At 34.8% G+C, this 18,590-nt stretch overlaps 1 protein-coding gene across 7 annotated transcripts; it reads right to left on the reverse strand.

Moving 5' to 3' along the window:
- Positions 1-1,103: 1,103 nt before the first annotated feature.
- On the reverse strand, positions 1,104-18,178 carry LOC113857814 (binding partner of ACD11 1-like). 7 transcript variants are annotated; one of them, XM_027490029.1, is made up of 7 exons: positions 16,167-16,176; positions 9,459-9,468; positions 8,992-9,165; positions 8,711-8,844; positions 2,082-2,157; positions 1,850-1,963; positions 1,147-1,763 (listed from the first exon to the last, which is right to left on the reverse strand). In XM_027490029.1, the coding sequence occupies exons 4-7, from the start codon at positions 8,824-8,826 to the stop codon at positions 1,335-1,337; spliced, it is 735 nt and encodes a 244-aa protein (XP_027345830.1). In that variant the 5' UTR covers positions 8,827-8,844; positions 8,992-9,165; positions 9,459-9,468; positions 16,167-16,176; the 3' UTR covers positions 1,147-1,334. The 7 variants fall into 7 exon arrangements, with proteins under 7 accessions (XP_027345829.1, XP_027345828.1, XP_027345831.1 ...); XM_027490028.1 differs by lacking the exon at positions 16,167-16,176 and adding an exon at positions 10,305-10,425 and having other exon boundaries at positions 1,104-1,763; positions 8,711-8,851; positions 8,948-9,868; XM_027490030.1 differs by lacking the exon at positions 16,167-16,176 and adding an exon at positions 10,305-10,432 and having other exon boundaries at positions 1,140-1,763; positions 8,711-8,851; positions 8,948-9,856.
- Between the last annotated feature and the right edge of the window lie 412 nt (positions 18,179-18,590).

Genomic DNA, 18,590 nt, shown 5'->3' on the forward strand with positions numbered 1-18,590 from the left:
CAAAAAAATTACGTGAATTTTATCAAATTATGTTAAAATAATATAGTATCAATTGTTAATATTTTCCTTAAAAATGAATTATAGTCGTCGCCGACATTGTGGACCTTTGGTGGCGGACATGTCTGGAAGTGCAATGGTGACTCGGTGAGTGGACGCTTGCTAAGTCAGCTGACTCGGCTCGGACGGTACTATCTGACCCGACTCAAAAAGTTTATTAAAGAGATATTATTTTTAAAAATTATTAGTTAAAAATGTATACCTTTTATTTTTAAATTAATTAAACATATTATGAAACTGAAAGAAAAAATATTCTAATTTATTTTAAAATAATATACTTAGAAAAACACATTTTTCATACAACATGATCATGCAAATAACATAATAAAATTAAGTAAATATCTATTTTAATCCTTAAAATTGTAAACATGAATTAACTTGGATGCTTAACTTTATAAATATTTCCCTCTAATCTTACAAATTTTCTCACTTATTTTAAATTTTTTTTTACTTTGTTTTTATCGTCATTTTATATGTATGCAAAATAAATATGTAAAGCTAGAGACCAAAGTGATTTTTTTATAAAGTCAATAATTAAAATGATCGATATTTACAATTTATAGTCTAATTAAATATAATATACTTATATGATTTAAAATGTAATCATATCTGAGGAAAGTGTTAAACTTAACGCAAACATTATTGGAATTTTAAGTTTCGTAGTTCAAGCGAAATAGATAGATGAAGAGGTTTTCTACACGTTGATAACCAGGCAATTGAATCTTCTTGTTATTCTGGCGCAGAAATTTGACCCAAATTACAAGGACAGAAAACTAAATTTAGCCATAGATATTATTACTTCAATTGTAGTTAGGTAAAATTCTCTTAGTAGAGATGACAAATATTACAAGTTTAAAAAAAAAAAAAAAAGAAAGAAAGATATCCATGAGGTTAGCATAAAAAAGGACCATAAAAAGAGGCAAGGCTATAAAAAGCAGGTAGTAAGGGTGCTTTACATTTAGGGACGAGTTTGAAACGTAGCATGGTGAGAAGACAAAAAAGCCAATTATATTGCAATATTGCCATACTGCATCAGCCATTTGTGTAGAGTTTGTAAAATTGATCATGCACATCCTAACAATAATGACATTTAGTATTATGTTATTCACAAAGAAGCGTTGTACCAATGTTCTATACTTTTATACCTATAAACTCCTGATATACATACACCAGGTGTCCTGAAGATATAAAAGTACTACTAAAATAGGAACAACAAATGCTTTTTAGGAAAAGGCAGACAGATATACAAGAAAAGAGACTTGACTTGTGCCAATGCCTCACTGCTTAGCACTGCGATTGCCCAAATCAGCAGCAGCCTGTGCCGCCCGCGTTAGAGCACCTGACACCCACAAGGCACCCTTTGAAAAATAGCTACTATTCACCACAGTGTTTGCAGCTGCTGCTACTGATCTTCCGGTTGCGGATGCAGCTGACTTGGCAGTGACAGAAACATTATACCTTTCATCCACGGATTTAACCGCTTCAACGCCAGCAGATATCTTATCAGTGAGGCCAATTCTCTGGCTCAGTTCAGCAACCTTCGCTGTTGCAGTGGCAGAAACTTGATGAGACTCGTCGAAGTCTTTAGCCTTAGCTAATGCATCCTTGCTGAGAACATATCCCTTTGCCAGCATGGTCTTGACAACTTCTTGAGCCACAGTAACTGCTTCTCCAGCAGAGGAAACAAATTGACTGCTGTGTAGAGTCTGAAAGAGGACATCTGAGATCATGAGCTGAAAACCATAATAACCATTAGCAGTTTAGAAAAAATGAAACGAATACAGTTACATACAGTTGAAGCGGTATCCTCCTCAGGCCCATAGGAGGGTCGGTTCCAAAAGTCAAATTCATCTTCATACTGCCCCCAGCGAGTTATGCATACACGATGATCTAAAATAGTGGCTCCCTAACAACAGAACAGATTGTGAAGAAAGGTATAAATAAAGTATCAAAGGTTATCATATGATTTAGTTGCATAAAATCAAAGATCTAATCAGTAACCAGCTGCCAGAATCAGTACTCACACTGAGCAAGCAAGCAGTTTCTTGAGAATAAGCATCTTTGAATGTTACATAAGCAGTACAGGCACTATCACCAGACCTGTCTCAAACAATAACCAAGTGTCATATCAATTCTACACCTGTTTAAAGTCAACAAAATATCTCCAAAACATCAATACTATATCTGGAGACTACAAATAATTTAGTTTCGACTACTCTTCAGGCTTTGACAATGATAAGTCCTCCACTAGCTGCTGGGAAAAAAAATAATCCCCCTTCAGAAAAGCTTAATAGATCTTGTGTGTACCAACTCAAATATGCCCAGCATATGAAAAGAATATATTATAGGAAAAGGAAGAGTGGGCCAGTTAATGTTAAGGTCTGTTAGGAACTAGATATTAGACTGCAGAATTAATTGAAAAAGTCTGGGAATGGTTATATTATTTAACGTAAAGGAAAGCAATACAGGAGGAAATAAACAACCCCACTGCCACAGAGCACCGCTTCTACAGAGAGACTACAGCTCCCTGTCCATAGCAGAATTTCCCTATCCAAAAAAGTAATCTCTCTCTCCCCTCTTCATTCCTATATTCCCCCAAATCTTTATTCCCCCTTGTTTGGCAATTCTGTTACAACTTCTGCCACCTCATCTTTTCTATTCTTAGCCCGGTTTCTCCTAACATACATCCTCCATGCCTTGGGCCTTTCCTCACGACCCAAGCCCACATGTCCACTCCTATCAATGCTTCCTTCTTCAAAATGAGACTTGTCCTCAAGTCTCAAATGAGGGAACTGACTTTTGATGTTGAACTCTTCTTCCCATGTTGCTTCTTCCATACCTTGTCCCTTCCAAAGTATCAATACTTGACTGACATTTACTCCCTGTTTCTTAATAACACGTTTAGCAAGCACTGTCTCAGGTTCAGGCGGAATTTCAGAATCTGTAGCCAAATCCAATGGAAATGTCTCCTCAATATTGTAATCACCCATAGCCTTTTTGAGGAGTGAGACATGAAAAACAGGGTGTATCCTTGTTGACTCAGGTAACTGCAATTTGTATGCTACAGCTCCCACTCTTGTCAAAATCTTGAAAGGACCATAGTACCGAGGGGCTAATTTGGGGTGAATCCTAGCTCCCAGAGTCAATTGACCATGAGGCCTCAATTTTAGGAAGACACACTCTCTTACTTCAAACTGCTTGTCTTGCCTTTTATGATCTACTTGACCCTTCATGCGAGTTTGAGCTCTTTGTAATTGGTATTTCAATTGTTTGAGAGCATTATCTCTTTCTAAGAGCTCTCTACAAACAGCTTTGACTCACACTTCTCCTGATAAAAATCTGGTTAGCAGCGGAGGTTTCCTTCCATAAACCTCCTCAAAAGGAGTGGTCCTAATAGATGCATGAAAGTTGGTATTATACCAATATTCTGCCCAAGATAGCCATTCTGCCCACAGTTTTGGTTGATCAGCTATGAAACATCTCAGAAATGTCTCCAGACAACGATTAACCACCTCTGTTTGGCCATCCGTTTGTGAGTGATAGGTTGTACTCATCTTGAGGTGAGTCCCTTGCAACTTAAACAGTTCCTTCCAAAAAGCACTTACAAAAATAGGGTCCCTGTCACTGATTATGGAGGCTGGAATACCATGCAAACGAACTACTTCACGTGTAAAAATTTCGGCCAACACCCTGCAAAATAAGGATGTTTCAAAGGTATGAAATAGCTGTACTTGGACAGCCTGTCCACCACTACCAAGATAGCATCATATCCCTTAGAATTAGGTAATCCCGTGATGAAATCCATAGAAATCTCTTCCCATATTTGTTCTGGAATGTTTAACGGTTGAAGCAGACCACCAGGGGCTATAGCAAGATATTTTTGACGTTGACACACATCACATCCCATAACAAATTGTTGAACAGTTCTCTTCATTCCGAACCAAAACAGATTGGCAGCCATCCTCCTATATGTCCTATAATACCCCGAATGTCCTCCTTGTGGAGTTTCATGAAATTCCTTTAACATCTTAGGAATATAAGCAGAGGTTGCTGACAACACCAACCTTCCATCATAGAACAAAGTCTCCTGTTTATATATAAACCTTGGCCTAGTTTCCTGACCTTTCTAGAAGGCGGAAATAATAGAGAGCAATTTCTCATCACAGTGGACCTCTTGCATAGCCTCTTGAATTTCTGTCCATCTTGGTTGATGAATCATATAGTGAAGTTCAGTATCCCCGTACATTCTGGATAAAGCATCAGCCCCGCGGTTCTCCAACCCTGGTTTATACTCAATATCAAACCAATACCCCAATAACTTTGCTGCCCAATTTTGCTGATTCATATTAGTCACCCTATGTAGGAGCAACTGCCTCAAACTCTTCTGATCAGTTCTCACTATAAACTTCCTCCCTAACAAGTAGGGTCTCTAATGCTGAATAGCCAGTACCACCGCCATTAATTCCTTTTCGTAGGCTGATTTAGTTAAGTTCCTATCCCCTAATGCCTTACTATAGTAAGCTAGGGGTCTGCCATTCTGAGTGAGGATTGCTCCTATTCCTTGTTCGAACACATCACTCTCTATTACAAACTCCTGTTAAAAATTGGAAAGGGCCAGCACAGGGACAGTGATGAGTTGCTGTTTAAGCCACTCAAATGCTTCTTGTGCTTGAGGTTTCCATGTGAAACCCTCTTTCTTGGTCAATTCAGTCAAAGGTCTGGCCCGTTTCCCATAGTCTCGGATAAATTTGCAATAATATCCAGTTAATCCGAGAAAACCCCTCACTCCTTTAACATTCTTTGGGACAGGCCAGTCTTTTACACTCTTCACCTTCTTAGGGTCCACCATCACCCCATTCTTAGAAATGATATGCCCCAAATACTCCACCTCTATTTGTCCAAAAGAGCACTTCTTTTGGTTTGCTACTAACTGATGCCGTTGCAGTGTCTCTAATACTTCACATAGATGTGTGACATGTTCCTCCCAACTGGTGCTATACACCAGCATATCGTCAAAAAACACAAGCACAGTTTTCCTCAACATGGGTTTGAATATTTCATTCATTAATAATTGAAATGTAGAGAGCGCATTTATCAGACCAAAAGGCATTACCATATATTCGTAGTGGCCTTCATGTGTGCGAAATCCCGTCTTATGAACATCAGTCTCCTTGACTCGAACTTGGTGATTTCCAGACCTGAGGTCAAGCTTAGAGAAAAATTGTGCCCCATACAACTCATCTAGCAATTCTTCAATTACTGAAATAAGGAACTTATCAGGAATCGTCACCTTATTCAAAACCCGATAATCCACACACATTCGCTAAGTATTATCCTTCTTTTTTACCAAAATGACGGGGCTGGAAAATGCACTTTGACTTGGCCTAATTATCCCCGCTTGTAACAATTCCTTCACTTGATTCTCAATTTCGTCTTTTATGGTGGTGTGGGTAACGGTATGGCCTCACATTTACTGGTCCTTGTCCTTCTACCAAGTTAATAGCATGCTCCTTACTTCTCTTAGGGGGCAGTCTTGTGAGTTCCTTGAACACCTTACTGAAATTTTCTAGCATCTCCTTCAGCTCCTCTTCGTGATCATACAAGTCTGTCTTATGTACTTTCACCCCAGTCAACCAAAGTACACCCTCTATCTCACTTTTACAGCAACCCAAACAAGGTTTGTAGAGCTGTTTGTTTATCACCATGCCTCCCTTCACCCTGAATCAGTACCCATTTGTCATCTATTTGAAATTGCATAATCTACTCACCCTAGTCTACCACCATTTGTCCTAAGGATGCCAACCAAGCCATCCCCAAAATCAAATCCAGTCCCTCCAGTTCAAACACCACTAAATCTACAATGAAAGACAAAGTCCCAATCTTCAAATCTCCCCCCTAACACATACCTTGAGTTTGTGCCACGTAACCATCTCCAAGCCTAATGTTTAGAGCTTTCGTGGTTGTAACTGGCCAGCCCATTGCATGCACCATCTTTCTAGAAACAAAATTGTGTGTGGCCCCACTGTCAATCAATACTAAAATAGGGACCCCGTTGAGACGAGTCTGAACCTTCATGGTTTAGTGCCTCGGTTCCTTCACCACCACAGTGTTTCCTAGCGATAGCATGCTACACTCTCTGCTCTCCTCTTCTGCCTCACCCTCGTCCGTTACAGTAACCATCTTTGCCTCCCCGTCGGCTTCCTCTTCTTCCTCTATTAGCAACACCCGCAACTGCCTATCGAGACATTGATGGTTAGGGTGGTAAGGCCCACCACACTTGTAGCATAATCCCTTTCGCCTTCGCTCTGTTAGTTCTTGGTAGGATAGGTGCCGCACTCCTCGATCTCTCGAAATAGGACGGGGTTGTCCTGTAAACTCTGATTTGAATCCCGCCTCAGCATTTCTTGCCCTAGGTAATTTCATTTGACCATAATCTGACCCTGACCCACGACCCGGTTTAGATGTGGAATAAAAAGATGGGCCAGCCTGATTCACTTGGCCCACTCCAAATCCCACTCTTGACCCAACAGCACGCGATACTCCTTTTCTCTCTTGCAATTCCATCTCAATTGCCCTTGCTAAATTCATCATCCGTGATCATGATAGAGGTCCCAACGTGCGTAAGCTTCGTACATGCCCTTTGATTCCCTCTTTCAATCCATGAACAAAGTATCCAAAATATTGATCATCGGGTAAACGTGGAACCTAGGCTGAGACGTTCAAATTCTGTGATATATTCCTCGACACTTCCATTGATAGAGCCCAGTTTCAGATTGGTCCTATTGAACCATTGGCTCATGAGACAAAGTCATTCCCTAAGAAATTGTTAGTATATTCACGGAAGAAAAGAAAAGGAGCTGACGTGGCATGAGAGAAGGGGGTGCAGGCAGTTAGAGGAGAGAGAGTGAGATATCTTTCTGTTATTTAGGGAATGATGAGGTGCTGAGGAGGGTGTGCTGTTTTTCTGATATTTTGGGTAGAGGAAACTTAGTGGTTTCTCTATTAGGAGCATTGCTCTGGACAGTAAGGAGTCGTCCTTCTTGCTGTATTTCTTCTTTTGTCATTAATACAGGATCAAAGTCTATTTTCTTCTTCAATTCTCTATTTCACTTTTATATTTGTTGCATGAGAACGTATTATCCATCCTGATGGATCGCAGCCAACCTTTCAAAAATATCCCCTTCACCTATGCCGCCATACCGCTCCAATAGTTCCCTCTTGAACTGCTCCCATGTCAGACTGTTTTGTTCATCCAAAAGGGACTTGAAAAAATGAATTGTAGACCCCTCCATACAAACTTGGGCTAGATTCACCTTCACTTCCAATGGCGTACCTTGGACCTGAAAATACACTTCTGCTCTCACAATCCACCCTACAGGATCCTCCCCGTCAAACATTGGCAGTTCGACCTTCTTAACCGACTGACAAAATTCGGTCCATGGATCATCACAACGGTGTGAAGATTCTCAGTTAGAAGATCCTTCTCCGTTCAAAATGATGCTAGAGTTAGAGAACATCTCTATTAGTTTTGCATGGTTTTTGTCAGACTTGAGCTGCATGGTTTGTAAAGCTGATTTGAGACTAGCGACTTCCATCTCTAGAGCTACAATCTTCACTTCCATTTTCTTTGGTGGCATCCGCTGGTACTACTCTCCTCACTTTTGAATTCGGCAAGTCGGACCAAATTGTTAGGAACCAGATATTAGACTGCAGAATTAATTGAAAAAGTCTGGGAATGGTTATATTATTTAATGTAAAGGAAAGCAATACAGGAGGAAATAAACAACCCCACTGCCACAGAGCACCGCTCCTACAGAGAGACTATAGCTCCCTGTCCATAACAGAATTTCCCTATTCAAAAAAGTAATCTCTCTCTCCCCTCTTCATTCCCTATATTCCCCCAAATCTTCATTCCCCCTTGTTTGGCAATTCTGTTACAACTTCTGCCACCTCATCTTTTCTATTCTTAGCAGCGCGGGTGGGGACACTGGCATTGCAGTGTTCACCCAAAACTAGTCAAAGGGGCTAGTGCACAATTACAAGGTATGAAGCCTGAGTCCCACATTGGAAGTATTGGATTCTAATTTGGGGTTTATAAGGTCCTGAGCTCTCTAAGTACAATAGCTAGCTTTTGTGGTGTGGTTCTCCCAAGGCTCTCATTAGAATGAAACTAAGTTCCACAAAGAAAGCCCCCACACAACCAACGTAAACCATGATTTTCAGCCAGTACATTAAATAGCAGTAACTATTTTTCACACGTTAGTTTACTGCAGCATTCACCATTTCATTGTGTTCTACTATGCCCATGGAATGTGCACTAGTAGAACATAAGAATATATTTTTTTGGCAATTTGATATAATACTTTTTTCTTCATATATTGCAAAAAAAACTTTGTATAGAACAGCTTCTTTTGATTAAAAAAAATGACTATTTCAGTTAAGGGTCTCAAGTACTGAAATTGAAGAGTGCATAAATTTTGAGTTCAGTTGTGACATATGAAATATTAAATTCTGATTTCCAACTTTGAAACAAGAAGATACATAGGATCAACAAGTGAAGCCCAAAAATACAAAAATAGTAACAATGAAACATCAATAACTAGCCCATGCATATCCTTCAAAACCAAAATGAAGTCTAGCATCTAATGCTTACCTGACAATTTCAACGTACTCAATTGCACCAGAGAAAGCAAAAAAGTCATACACATCCTTCTCAGTGGCTTTAGGTGATAATCCTGTAACTTCTATAGTATATCCACCAGAATTCATTTTTCTTGGGTGCTAATTCCTTATACTGTGACAAATGGTAAAAAAGTAAATCCAAGTCAGAAAGGATATGATTAACAAGCTAAGTGTGCAAGTAAATGGAACTTAGAAAAGAAACATGTACATTTTGAACTTTCCAACAGTGGCAATCGGACATATTCATCATATATTTTGAACTTTCCAACATTTATCCAACAGTGGCAATCAGACATATTCATCATACAACATTGACAAACAAGATTAGTAAATCATGTCAATCGTCAGTCATGCACATGTAATAAGAGATCTGGATCTGGAAACGATCATAAAAAATAATCCTACATACCAGAGATAAGAGAAAATCTAAGGTGGAAATAGGACTTTATTCATGCAAAAAGAAGGATTGAAAGTCACATCATTGCCCTGAATTTGGACTTTCTAATTTTGTGGCAGGAAAAGTCACTGACTTTGGGAAAATTTAGGTCATTGATTTCAGAATTAATGGTCAAGATTTTATCATACTTATTTTATTAAAAAAAATATCCTAAACACATGATGAAATCTTGGCCAATAAATTTAAAACCAATGACTCAAATTCAGTCAAAAATAGTGACTTTTCCCGCTACAAAGTCAGATCCTCATTGCCCCCGGCAAACAAATCTTTCACTCAAATATTTGACATTCCACCGGCATTGCAACCAGAAATAGTTTATTTAAAAAAAATATAAAAAAAACAGCACCATCTTTCCATTATCTGCACTGCATCACATTCTTGCAGCCACTACCCTGATCACCCTATCAGGACATCACCATTGCATCTAACACTAGACGGTAGTTCTTTCCAGTTGCCACCATAATCAGCCACCAACTATGCCACCTTCCTCTTCAACGCACCACTTTCAACACCTTGACCTTACCACATCAAATTTATCAATCACAACCTATCTCCTTCTCCACCACCATGACCAATCACAATTACACCTTTTCAAACACAATTGTCATCGTAGTGACCGGGGCGGCACCATTGAATCCAAGAATGCCTATTTCTTCAGACCTAAAAATTCCTCTGTTAAAATTCCAATATTACATTTCCAGAGGTTAATTCCCAATTCTCTAACTGATAGGATTCATCATTAAAAAAGGAATCAGAATGTAAAATAAGAAAATAAAAAAAAGCTAAACATGATTAAATTCACAAGTTCAAATTGCAATACGGTGAAGATTTCAGTTTTCAAGCATTCCACCATTCCATCACTATCATTTGTGTCCCTAAAAAATACCCCTTGCATTCAATTTCCACTCCTCTTATCAGACTACAACCCCCCCTCCCAATCAAAAAATGAATAAATAGAAAGAGGTACATCAAAGACCCAATTCTATTAAACAAAAATTTTGCTTTACTTTTCAATTAGATACAAAACCCAGAATTTTAGATACCGAAATGAGAAAGTAACCAATCCAAAAAGAGAGAGTAAAAGAAGGAATGAGATTGGAGTATGTACCAGTTGGGAATTGAGACAGAAGAAAGCGACTTCACGATGCAGAGGAAGCGATGCTGTTAACTGTGCCGCACCCACCCTCGCCAATGTGAACCCATTTTCGGTTTTTAAGTATTACTGTGTTCCACCTTGGGTCCTAACAAACTCGAAAGTATTTATCCATATACTGACAAAAATGTTTACATTTGAATTTAAGGTATGCATATAACAAAATACAAAAATAGAGTAAATAGTCGGTTTAATTTCTTAATTTATATAATCACTTGAATTTTGGTTTTAGAAATATTTTTTTATTTTTTTAAGAGTTACACATTTTAATTTTTTTTACTTCAATTTTTATTATTTTATATAAAAAAGAATTAAAATGAAATCTGATAAAATTAAGAGCTAAAAAGCTTATATATCGAGAAATGAGTATTGACTATAAAAATAAGTAATAGATAATTATGTTTTTGCTAGATTTAAGTTGATGTTCTCTCTAATTTTGATTAATTATATTTTATTTTTATAATGTTAAATTATTTAAATTAATTTGTATTAAAAATTTTATTTATTTATAAAAATATAATTGATGTGTGATATGTTGTTAATTTATAAAGAAACATATATAAATATTAAATTAAAATAAAATTTGATTTTCATTGCAGTTTTATTTAAATATTTTATATGGTTTTTCATTATTAATTTTTACAAGTCAATAATACATTATATTTTTATTAATCATGTGATAAAAATTTAAAAGTAAAATTTCAATATGAATAATTAAAAATTAATAAGTACTTAATGAAAGCAATTAAAATAAGAAACTAAAATTGCATGAACGATAAAATATAAAAACTAAAAGTATAATTAAGCTTGAAAGTAATTAAATATAATATCACATATGTTGTTAATTTTTGTTGTTCAAATAATAGAACATGTACTCATGTATTCATATTCACATTATAAGGTAGTATGATAATTTATTTATTTATTTATGCTATACAATGGAATTAAAAGTCCAAAGAACCAAAAAACTAGGGAAAAGTCTTATCAGACCAGCTACAGCTAGCATTTAAACAAAAAAAAGAAAGTAACACATGGAACAGAATCAAAACAAGAGAAAGGTAAAAAATTCTCTAGGCTTACCTTAGCCATTCTATATGCATAAGAGTTACCTTCCCTAAAAATATGGACAAATTTTTATGAATTTAATGGGTTTTATCAAATTCTTAAAATTAGTAATCAAGGCAATTAGGGGGTGATTAGGATGTTGAACTTGCAGAACCAGAAACAAGACTTCTTTAGAATCACTCTCCACCCATATAGAATTAATCTTTTTTAGATACTGATTGAAGATTAAAAAAATAAGCCCTAGAGTTTAGCAACAAGAGGGGAACATCTATCTAATTTGCTACAAAAACCAGAGATAAATCTTCCATTAGTGTCCCGAATTACCCTACCACAAGTAGCTTTATCAAAGAAAAGGGATACAACACCATCAACATTGAGGTTCAACTGGCCAAGAGGGAGAGGAATCCATTTAACTCTCACTTGATCCTTAACAATTATAGGCAAAGGCCTAATCGCCTTGCAATAATTAAACCAAAAATAGAATCACATAGAATTTTGTAAATTATTTGATAGGAAGGAAAAGAAAGAGATTGGAAAATAAAGAAATTCCTATCTTTCTATAAATGTCAAGTTATGGTACCAAATAAATTAGGCCAATTAGTAAAATTACTAAGTTTGTTCTAAGTTAAATTAGGAAGTAACTAATCCATAATACCTAAATTGTAAAATTGAACCTATTGGTTAAGAAAAAGAAAACGGTCTTAGACTGTAACACCTTAAATTAAATTTTTAATTAAATAATAATTTCACAAATTTGAATAATCAAATTTTCATAAGAGAAGGGTTACATATTAATATCAAATAATTGCTATAGGACTAGTTCAATTACAACATTTTCAAAATAAAATTTAAGTCCTATAGCAGTCCATCCGTCCCTTCACTGAGACTGGTACTGATCGTCTTGATTACCTGAAAAATGAATGTAAGGGTGAGTACTCTACACTACTCAATATACGACTATCATAGAGTCTCACCTTGCTTATATTTCACGCAAAGTACACATAAACAACATTTTTATTTCAATTTGACACCGATGCATTCATGGCACCAAACAATCATACATATATGAAATTAACAAACAATAGTCCTACATACTCATTGCACACCAGCCACTCTCACTGTGGCACTGTGATCACAGATTCATACCATGAATGGTCGCCGGTTGCCCCCGCCTCACGGATACTACATGGGTAGTCACGGATCGCTCAACAAAAGTAATGGTCAGAGGTCTAGTCAGAAAGAGAGCGTGTGACCCGTAGTGTAACTACCCGGCAACTTATTCGGGACTGACGACTATCCCTACAAACCAACACGAGACTTTTCAGTGTGCTTTGTCCTTTCTCGCACACTTCTCGAGAACTTCCCAGAAGGTCACCCATCCCATAATGAGTTCTTAAGTGATAGGCCACCGAAAAGTAAATGCATTTTATTGGTATAGGTAGTCCTAATCAATTCCTTTAAGTTATCCTCAAATGACTACTCTCATACCTGCACAGCCTTTGGATCCCTCTTATTCTGGTATAAGTTCGATTCATTCATGTGCCCCTTATCGCCGGAAGCCTGTCAGGTAGCCGCTCCTTGTCCGTGCCACATTGCACCGACGATCACTCCCTGCCCTCACCTAGCGTTTGGGTGTCACACGTGATGCACCTATTCCACAGTCGATGTCACCACCACTTTCCCTTCCCCGAGATATTTCTACCATCCTCATCTTTCACACCCTTACTGTATCGTTGAACCATTTATAATACATTACAATTGTGCTAACATGCCCATTCACACATATTCCATTCACGCATATAAGAATCATGCTTACACACGGCACACAGCCCATATTGCATTCAAATACATGGCACTAAACCCATACTCATTTCATATTACACGGCACATAGCCAATATTTATCTATATTACACGGCTCTCGGGCTTACATTTGTTCACAATATTTGTTCTATCATGCAACATCTAGCATACAATTCACATTCATCAATTTCGGGTAAACACACACAATATTCACATCTCACGGCACATGACCCTCATCATATTTCTCAACAATTTTCTACCCTCTAACTTAGTTACATCACAATATTCAACAATTAACAGCAAATCATACATAATAGAGTAGGATAAAGTCCCCCCTTACCTTGGATTGAAGACCCACACTCAAATTCAACCTTGGAAATGCTCTCCACACAAATTTCGGCCTAACCACATGGAAGAACTCCATAAGAACTCAAGGAAACCACAAAAATAGAAAATGGGGTTGAAAAACAGAAACCCTAATCATTAAAACTCACCCCTAAGCGTTTCCCACACAGATTTAACCTTCAATCAAGCTCTCGAACGACTTTGGAGGAAATTTAATCGATGGAAAAGGGTTTTGGATCGAGAGAATCGAAGAAATTTTGAGAAAAATGAATTTTCAAACCCTAAACCCCCTTTTAAAACTCCTCTGGTCGCGACACTCTCGCCACAGCGAGGGGACCTCACTGCAGTGACACGCCCTCTTGTTACAATAAAAATTTTAAAGAAAATTGCACTCTGATTTCTACAGAATCTCGCTACAGCGAGACCCTCTTGCTACAGGCAGATTGCTCTTAGAAATGCGCTCCAAACTGTCGCTCTGTCGCTACAGCAAGAAGGTGACAGATGCATGCATTTTTCCTAGTATTACACCCCCTTAATCTGTTTTCAGCATTAGAAAATCCAATCCAATCATATATACACATCTATCCGCACTCATATGCATTTATACACATCACCGTTTAACATTTATTACGCACTCAAGTGTCAATTCCAATATTCAATTACATTCACACACACACACACACACACACACACACACACACACACATATATATATATATATAACAATAATCAAGGTTACAAAAATTCAGAGTGTTACACAGACTTGCTTAAAATAGTCTCGAAGCACATGCATAATGATTTTAGAAGCTTCTCTACACCTTGAATATAAGGAGGAATCAGTCATATTCCTAATATACCTTTTCTCATTGGTAAGCAACTTACCATAGGCAAATTTCCATATGAAAAACACTATTTTAGAGGGCCCTTGCCACTTCCAAGCAGATTTAAAAATCTTCTAGTTTGATTAGTCTTAAAATAAATATGGTATGCAGACTTCATAGAAAAAATGTCATTTACTGTTAATTTCCAGAAAACATAATCAAGACCTTTTGACTAAGCAAGAAGAATAATTTTAGATATATACTAACAAATCTGGGGAGGGAGCACAAAATTTATTTTGTCCAAGTCTCGGCCACTCTTATTAGAAAAAAGGGAAATAGGAGAATCAAGATCAATGTTAGAAACTCGAGATAAAGCAACAATAGATAACTCAGGCATTAGGGAACACCAATCATCTTTCCAAAACTTATAGTCATATCATCCCCAATTATCCAGCCTAAACACTATTAAATTTGCATAGAGGAATTCTAAATTACTAGATTACATGTATTTGACTAATAAAAAAAGTACTTTTAGAGTACTTTAGAATTTTATGTCAAATATAAGAAATTTTAAATAACATGTCTTTAGACAGAATTTAAAATATCTTTTGTTATACTTAATTTTTTCTAATTATCATTCATAATTTTTCTCATATTTTAATCATCCTTCCTTATCTGAAATTCTAAAATTCTCCATCAAACATAGTATAAAATTTGTCACATCTTTTTAGTCATTCTTTGAATCACCTTAAAAGAAGGCAAGAGTCATTCATTTATTGCCAATTTGATCTCACAAATACTAAAAAAATAACTATTAAAGGTTAAATATTTTAGGTCAAAATCAATTCATTGATTTCATAAAATATTTTGAATTTTTCATAAACGTCTTTTGCAAATTTCTATTATAAGTCTATTGGCAAACACATATATTGAAACTTACGTTGTTTCAAAAGGACAAAAATTTCCTTGCAAGATATAGTAATTTTCAACATCTTGAAAGTTGAATTGCATATAGTTGGACAGTAAAGAATCAAATTTTTAGTGTAAATAATGCACAATTATTTAGTTGCTTATTCAAATCTTTCCTTTATTTTAAGTGTTGCACTCCAAAAAGCTATTTTGAATCGTTTCAATACTATATTTCACCATATCTAACTCATCCTTTGCAATAAAATTGAAGATATGTACATAACAATGCATGTGAACTAAAGAACCATTCTTTCACATAACACTTAATTGTAACTTGTCATTAATTTTATCAATCATAGATTCATTCGTATGTTGTTGTTATCTAAGGTGATAGTAGACAATTTTGAATTAATATCTCAATTCATCAAACAAATCATCAAAATATTACTACCTATCATAAAAAAATTCACAATCAACTATTGGTTATATAAATAATTCACATAAAGACAACATAACATTCAAAGCTAGTATCTATATATTTGTCTATAAGCAAAATTATAAAAACAATATACTTATGTAACTTTAAATAAAAATAATGATAATTGATAATTTTTACCTTAAAAATGTGGCTTCGTAAATTCAAGAGCTATCTATATAATGACTAGTGATAAATATTTATCCCTTTTTTATTGTTTGAAGTACTAGCTAGTCTTCCTTCATTAGTATTTATAAAGATCTTTCATTACATAGACTTTCATTATCTATTTCTTGATGATGTTTTGAGAAGAAACTTAAAACATTGGTTAAAGTGCAAAAGAGTAATGTTTTGAATCTAATATGGTCCACTGTTGAAAGAGGATACTCATGCATGATAACAACATTTGTTAGATTCTTTTTATATTATTTTCATTATAAGTTATAATAGTTATTTCATTTTTATCTTTTACGATCTTATGTGATAACAATTTCTCCCTGCATACTAATATTATGATGAATGCATAAGTCCATATGTTGTCATAAGTGCTTTATTTTATTTTTATTTTTTTTACTTTCCACCAAGGTATTTCTTACAATAATTACATTAATTTATATGAAGTAATTCCATATCATGCTTTTTAGCTTCTCTATCCCTATATGAGTTGATGACTCTATGTTAGCATTTCTTGTAGAATATATTGACAAGAACTCATTTAATGTGTTACTTTCATTTGTAGGAATAAGATTAGATTTTTCAAGTGGAGTTTATTTATGTGGACTTATTGCATCAGCTGAGATTGACTTTTATATACTTGCATGTATGGTTAGTAGAGAGGAATCATCTTTTGTATTTCATTTGTACCTAAATCAATAGCAACACACTTTAATGTCATATACAATCGTAGTAAAATATTTATGATCAATAATAAAAGATATTGCACAACAATAATAAATTGAATAGAACATAATTCAATATTAAGTTAAGTTAATAACTAAGTTATAGAATGTTAATTAAGTATGATGAATGATAACAACAAAATATTTATTGGGTATACTATTAATAAACTCAATGGAGCATAATTTAATATCAAGTTGTGTTAATAACTTGAGTTATAAAAGGTTAATTAAATATAACATATAACATGAACAAAACATTTATGACCAACAATAAAAGATTATGCATATAATAATAAAATCAATAAAGCACAATTTATTCATGATCAACAATAGAAAATGATGCATAACAATAGAAAAATTAATAAAGCATAATTTAATATCAATTTGTATTAATCACTTGAGTAATAAAAGATTAATTTATTGGCATATTTAACTTGAGGTATAGAATATTAATTTATGGTCAATTCATCAACTATGTTTATCTAATAAATTTATTTTAACACAATATAAATTATGCTTCAGGACTAATATTTTCACATTATTTGTTTGAAGATAGTGAATTTATAGTGATGAAAAAATATTTGTAGCATAATCCTTAAAATAAAATTAGCAAGTGCATTTTTAATATAACTGAAACTTGAATACCGAACAACTTCATCCATTACTTTCTTTAAAAAATACATTGCTTTAACAAACTCCTTAAGCACTTAGGAAAAGTGGCAGTGAAATAAACATTTAATAATAGGGGTTGGCAAAATATTTGGATATAAAAATTCAAATTTTTACAAAAATAAAATACCCAACCATAAAAAAAATATGGATACATAGGTTAGCCTCTACATAGTTCACTTTTTTTTTTAACCCCTAAATCTTTAAATTTCTAATATCTATGTCACTCAACATTGGTTTTACTCACAACAGTAGTTCGTAGCATCACAGGTGCACACAACATCACAAGTTGTGAATATTATATTGTAAGTTTTGATTATGTTAAAAAATAACAAGAAGGAAACTCAATGGCGCGAAGATCCTTGATGAAGAATAAGCAAAATGACAAAGACAAATGGTTAGAAAATTTATATGTTAGAAAAGTTAGAAAAGTTTGTCAAAAGTTTTTCTCTCTAATAAATTTATTTGGCCATTTTTAAATTAATCAAATTTTATTCAAAATAAATTTTAAGATATTTATTTTGATATGAAGAAAGTGTAAACCATGATTTAAAACTATCTTAAAAAGTGGTAAAAACTTCAATTTTTTAAGTTTTGGGTTTATTGTAATCGATTACCAAATATAGTAATCGATTACTATGATGTTCATGTATCTAGAGTTCAAAATCTCATCTGTGTAATCAATTACACAGTCATGTAATCAATTACCAGAAAGTGACCATTGCCAGTTTTCAAAATTTTAAGCTATGTAATTGATTACTAAAGATCAAAATACGTAAAAAAGTGCGTTTTAAAAAGATGTATCCTTTTGAATTAATATCTAACGGTCTATACAAATTGTTCAATATAAATAACATTTACTAACACTTTCAAAAGGTTAGAAAAAACGCATTGCAAAGATCAAGTGAACAATCATTCTCATTCATCAATCATCTTGCTTAAATTTTAGCCAAATTCTCTTATTTTCTGAAAAAAAATTTGTAGGACTTCAAGTTGTATTCTTTGCTCTATTCAGAGAATAATTTCTTCTATTATATTATCAAAGTGATGAAAAGGGTGAGGTATCCTTTGTACAAACAAAAGTGAGGTATCTCTCGTATATTAAGAGACTCAAACACAATGGTGAGAGATTTCAAGGTGTAAGAGGACTCTTTGATTGTAAAGATTAAAAGAAACAATGGAATTCTCAAATGGGTTGCTTGAGAAAATTGGACGTAGGCCACAGGAGGTGACCAACCAGTATAAATCAAGTTTGCA

Source organism: Abrus precatorius, unplaced genomic scaffold, assembly GCF_003935025.1.
Source record: "Abrus precatorius isolate BTA unplaced genomic scaffold, Abrus_2018 Scaffold2, whole genome shotgun sequence".
In the NCBI taxonomy this organism is placed as follows: Eukaryota; Viridiplantae; Streptophyta; class Magnoliopsida; order Fabales; family Fabaceae; genus Abrus; species Abrus precatorius.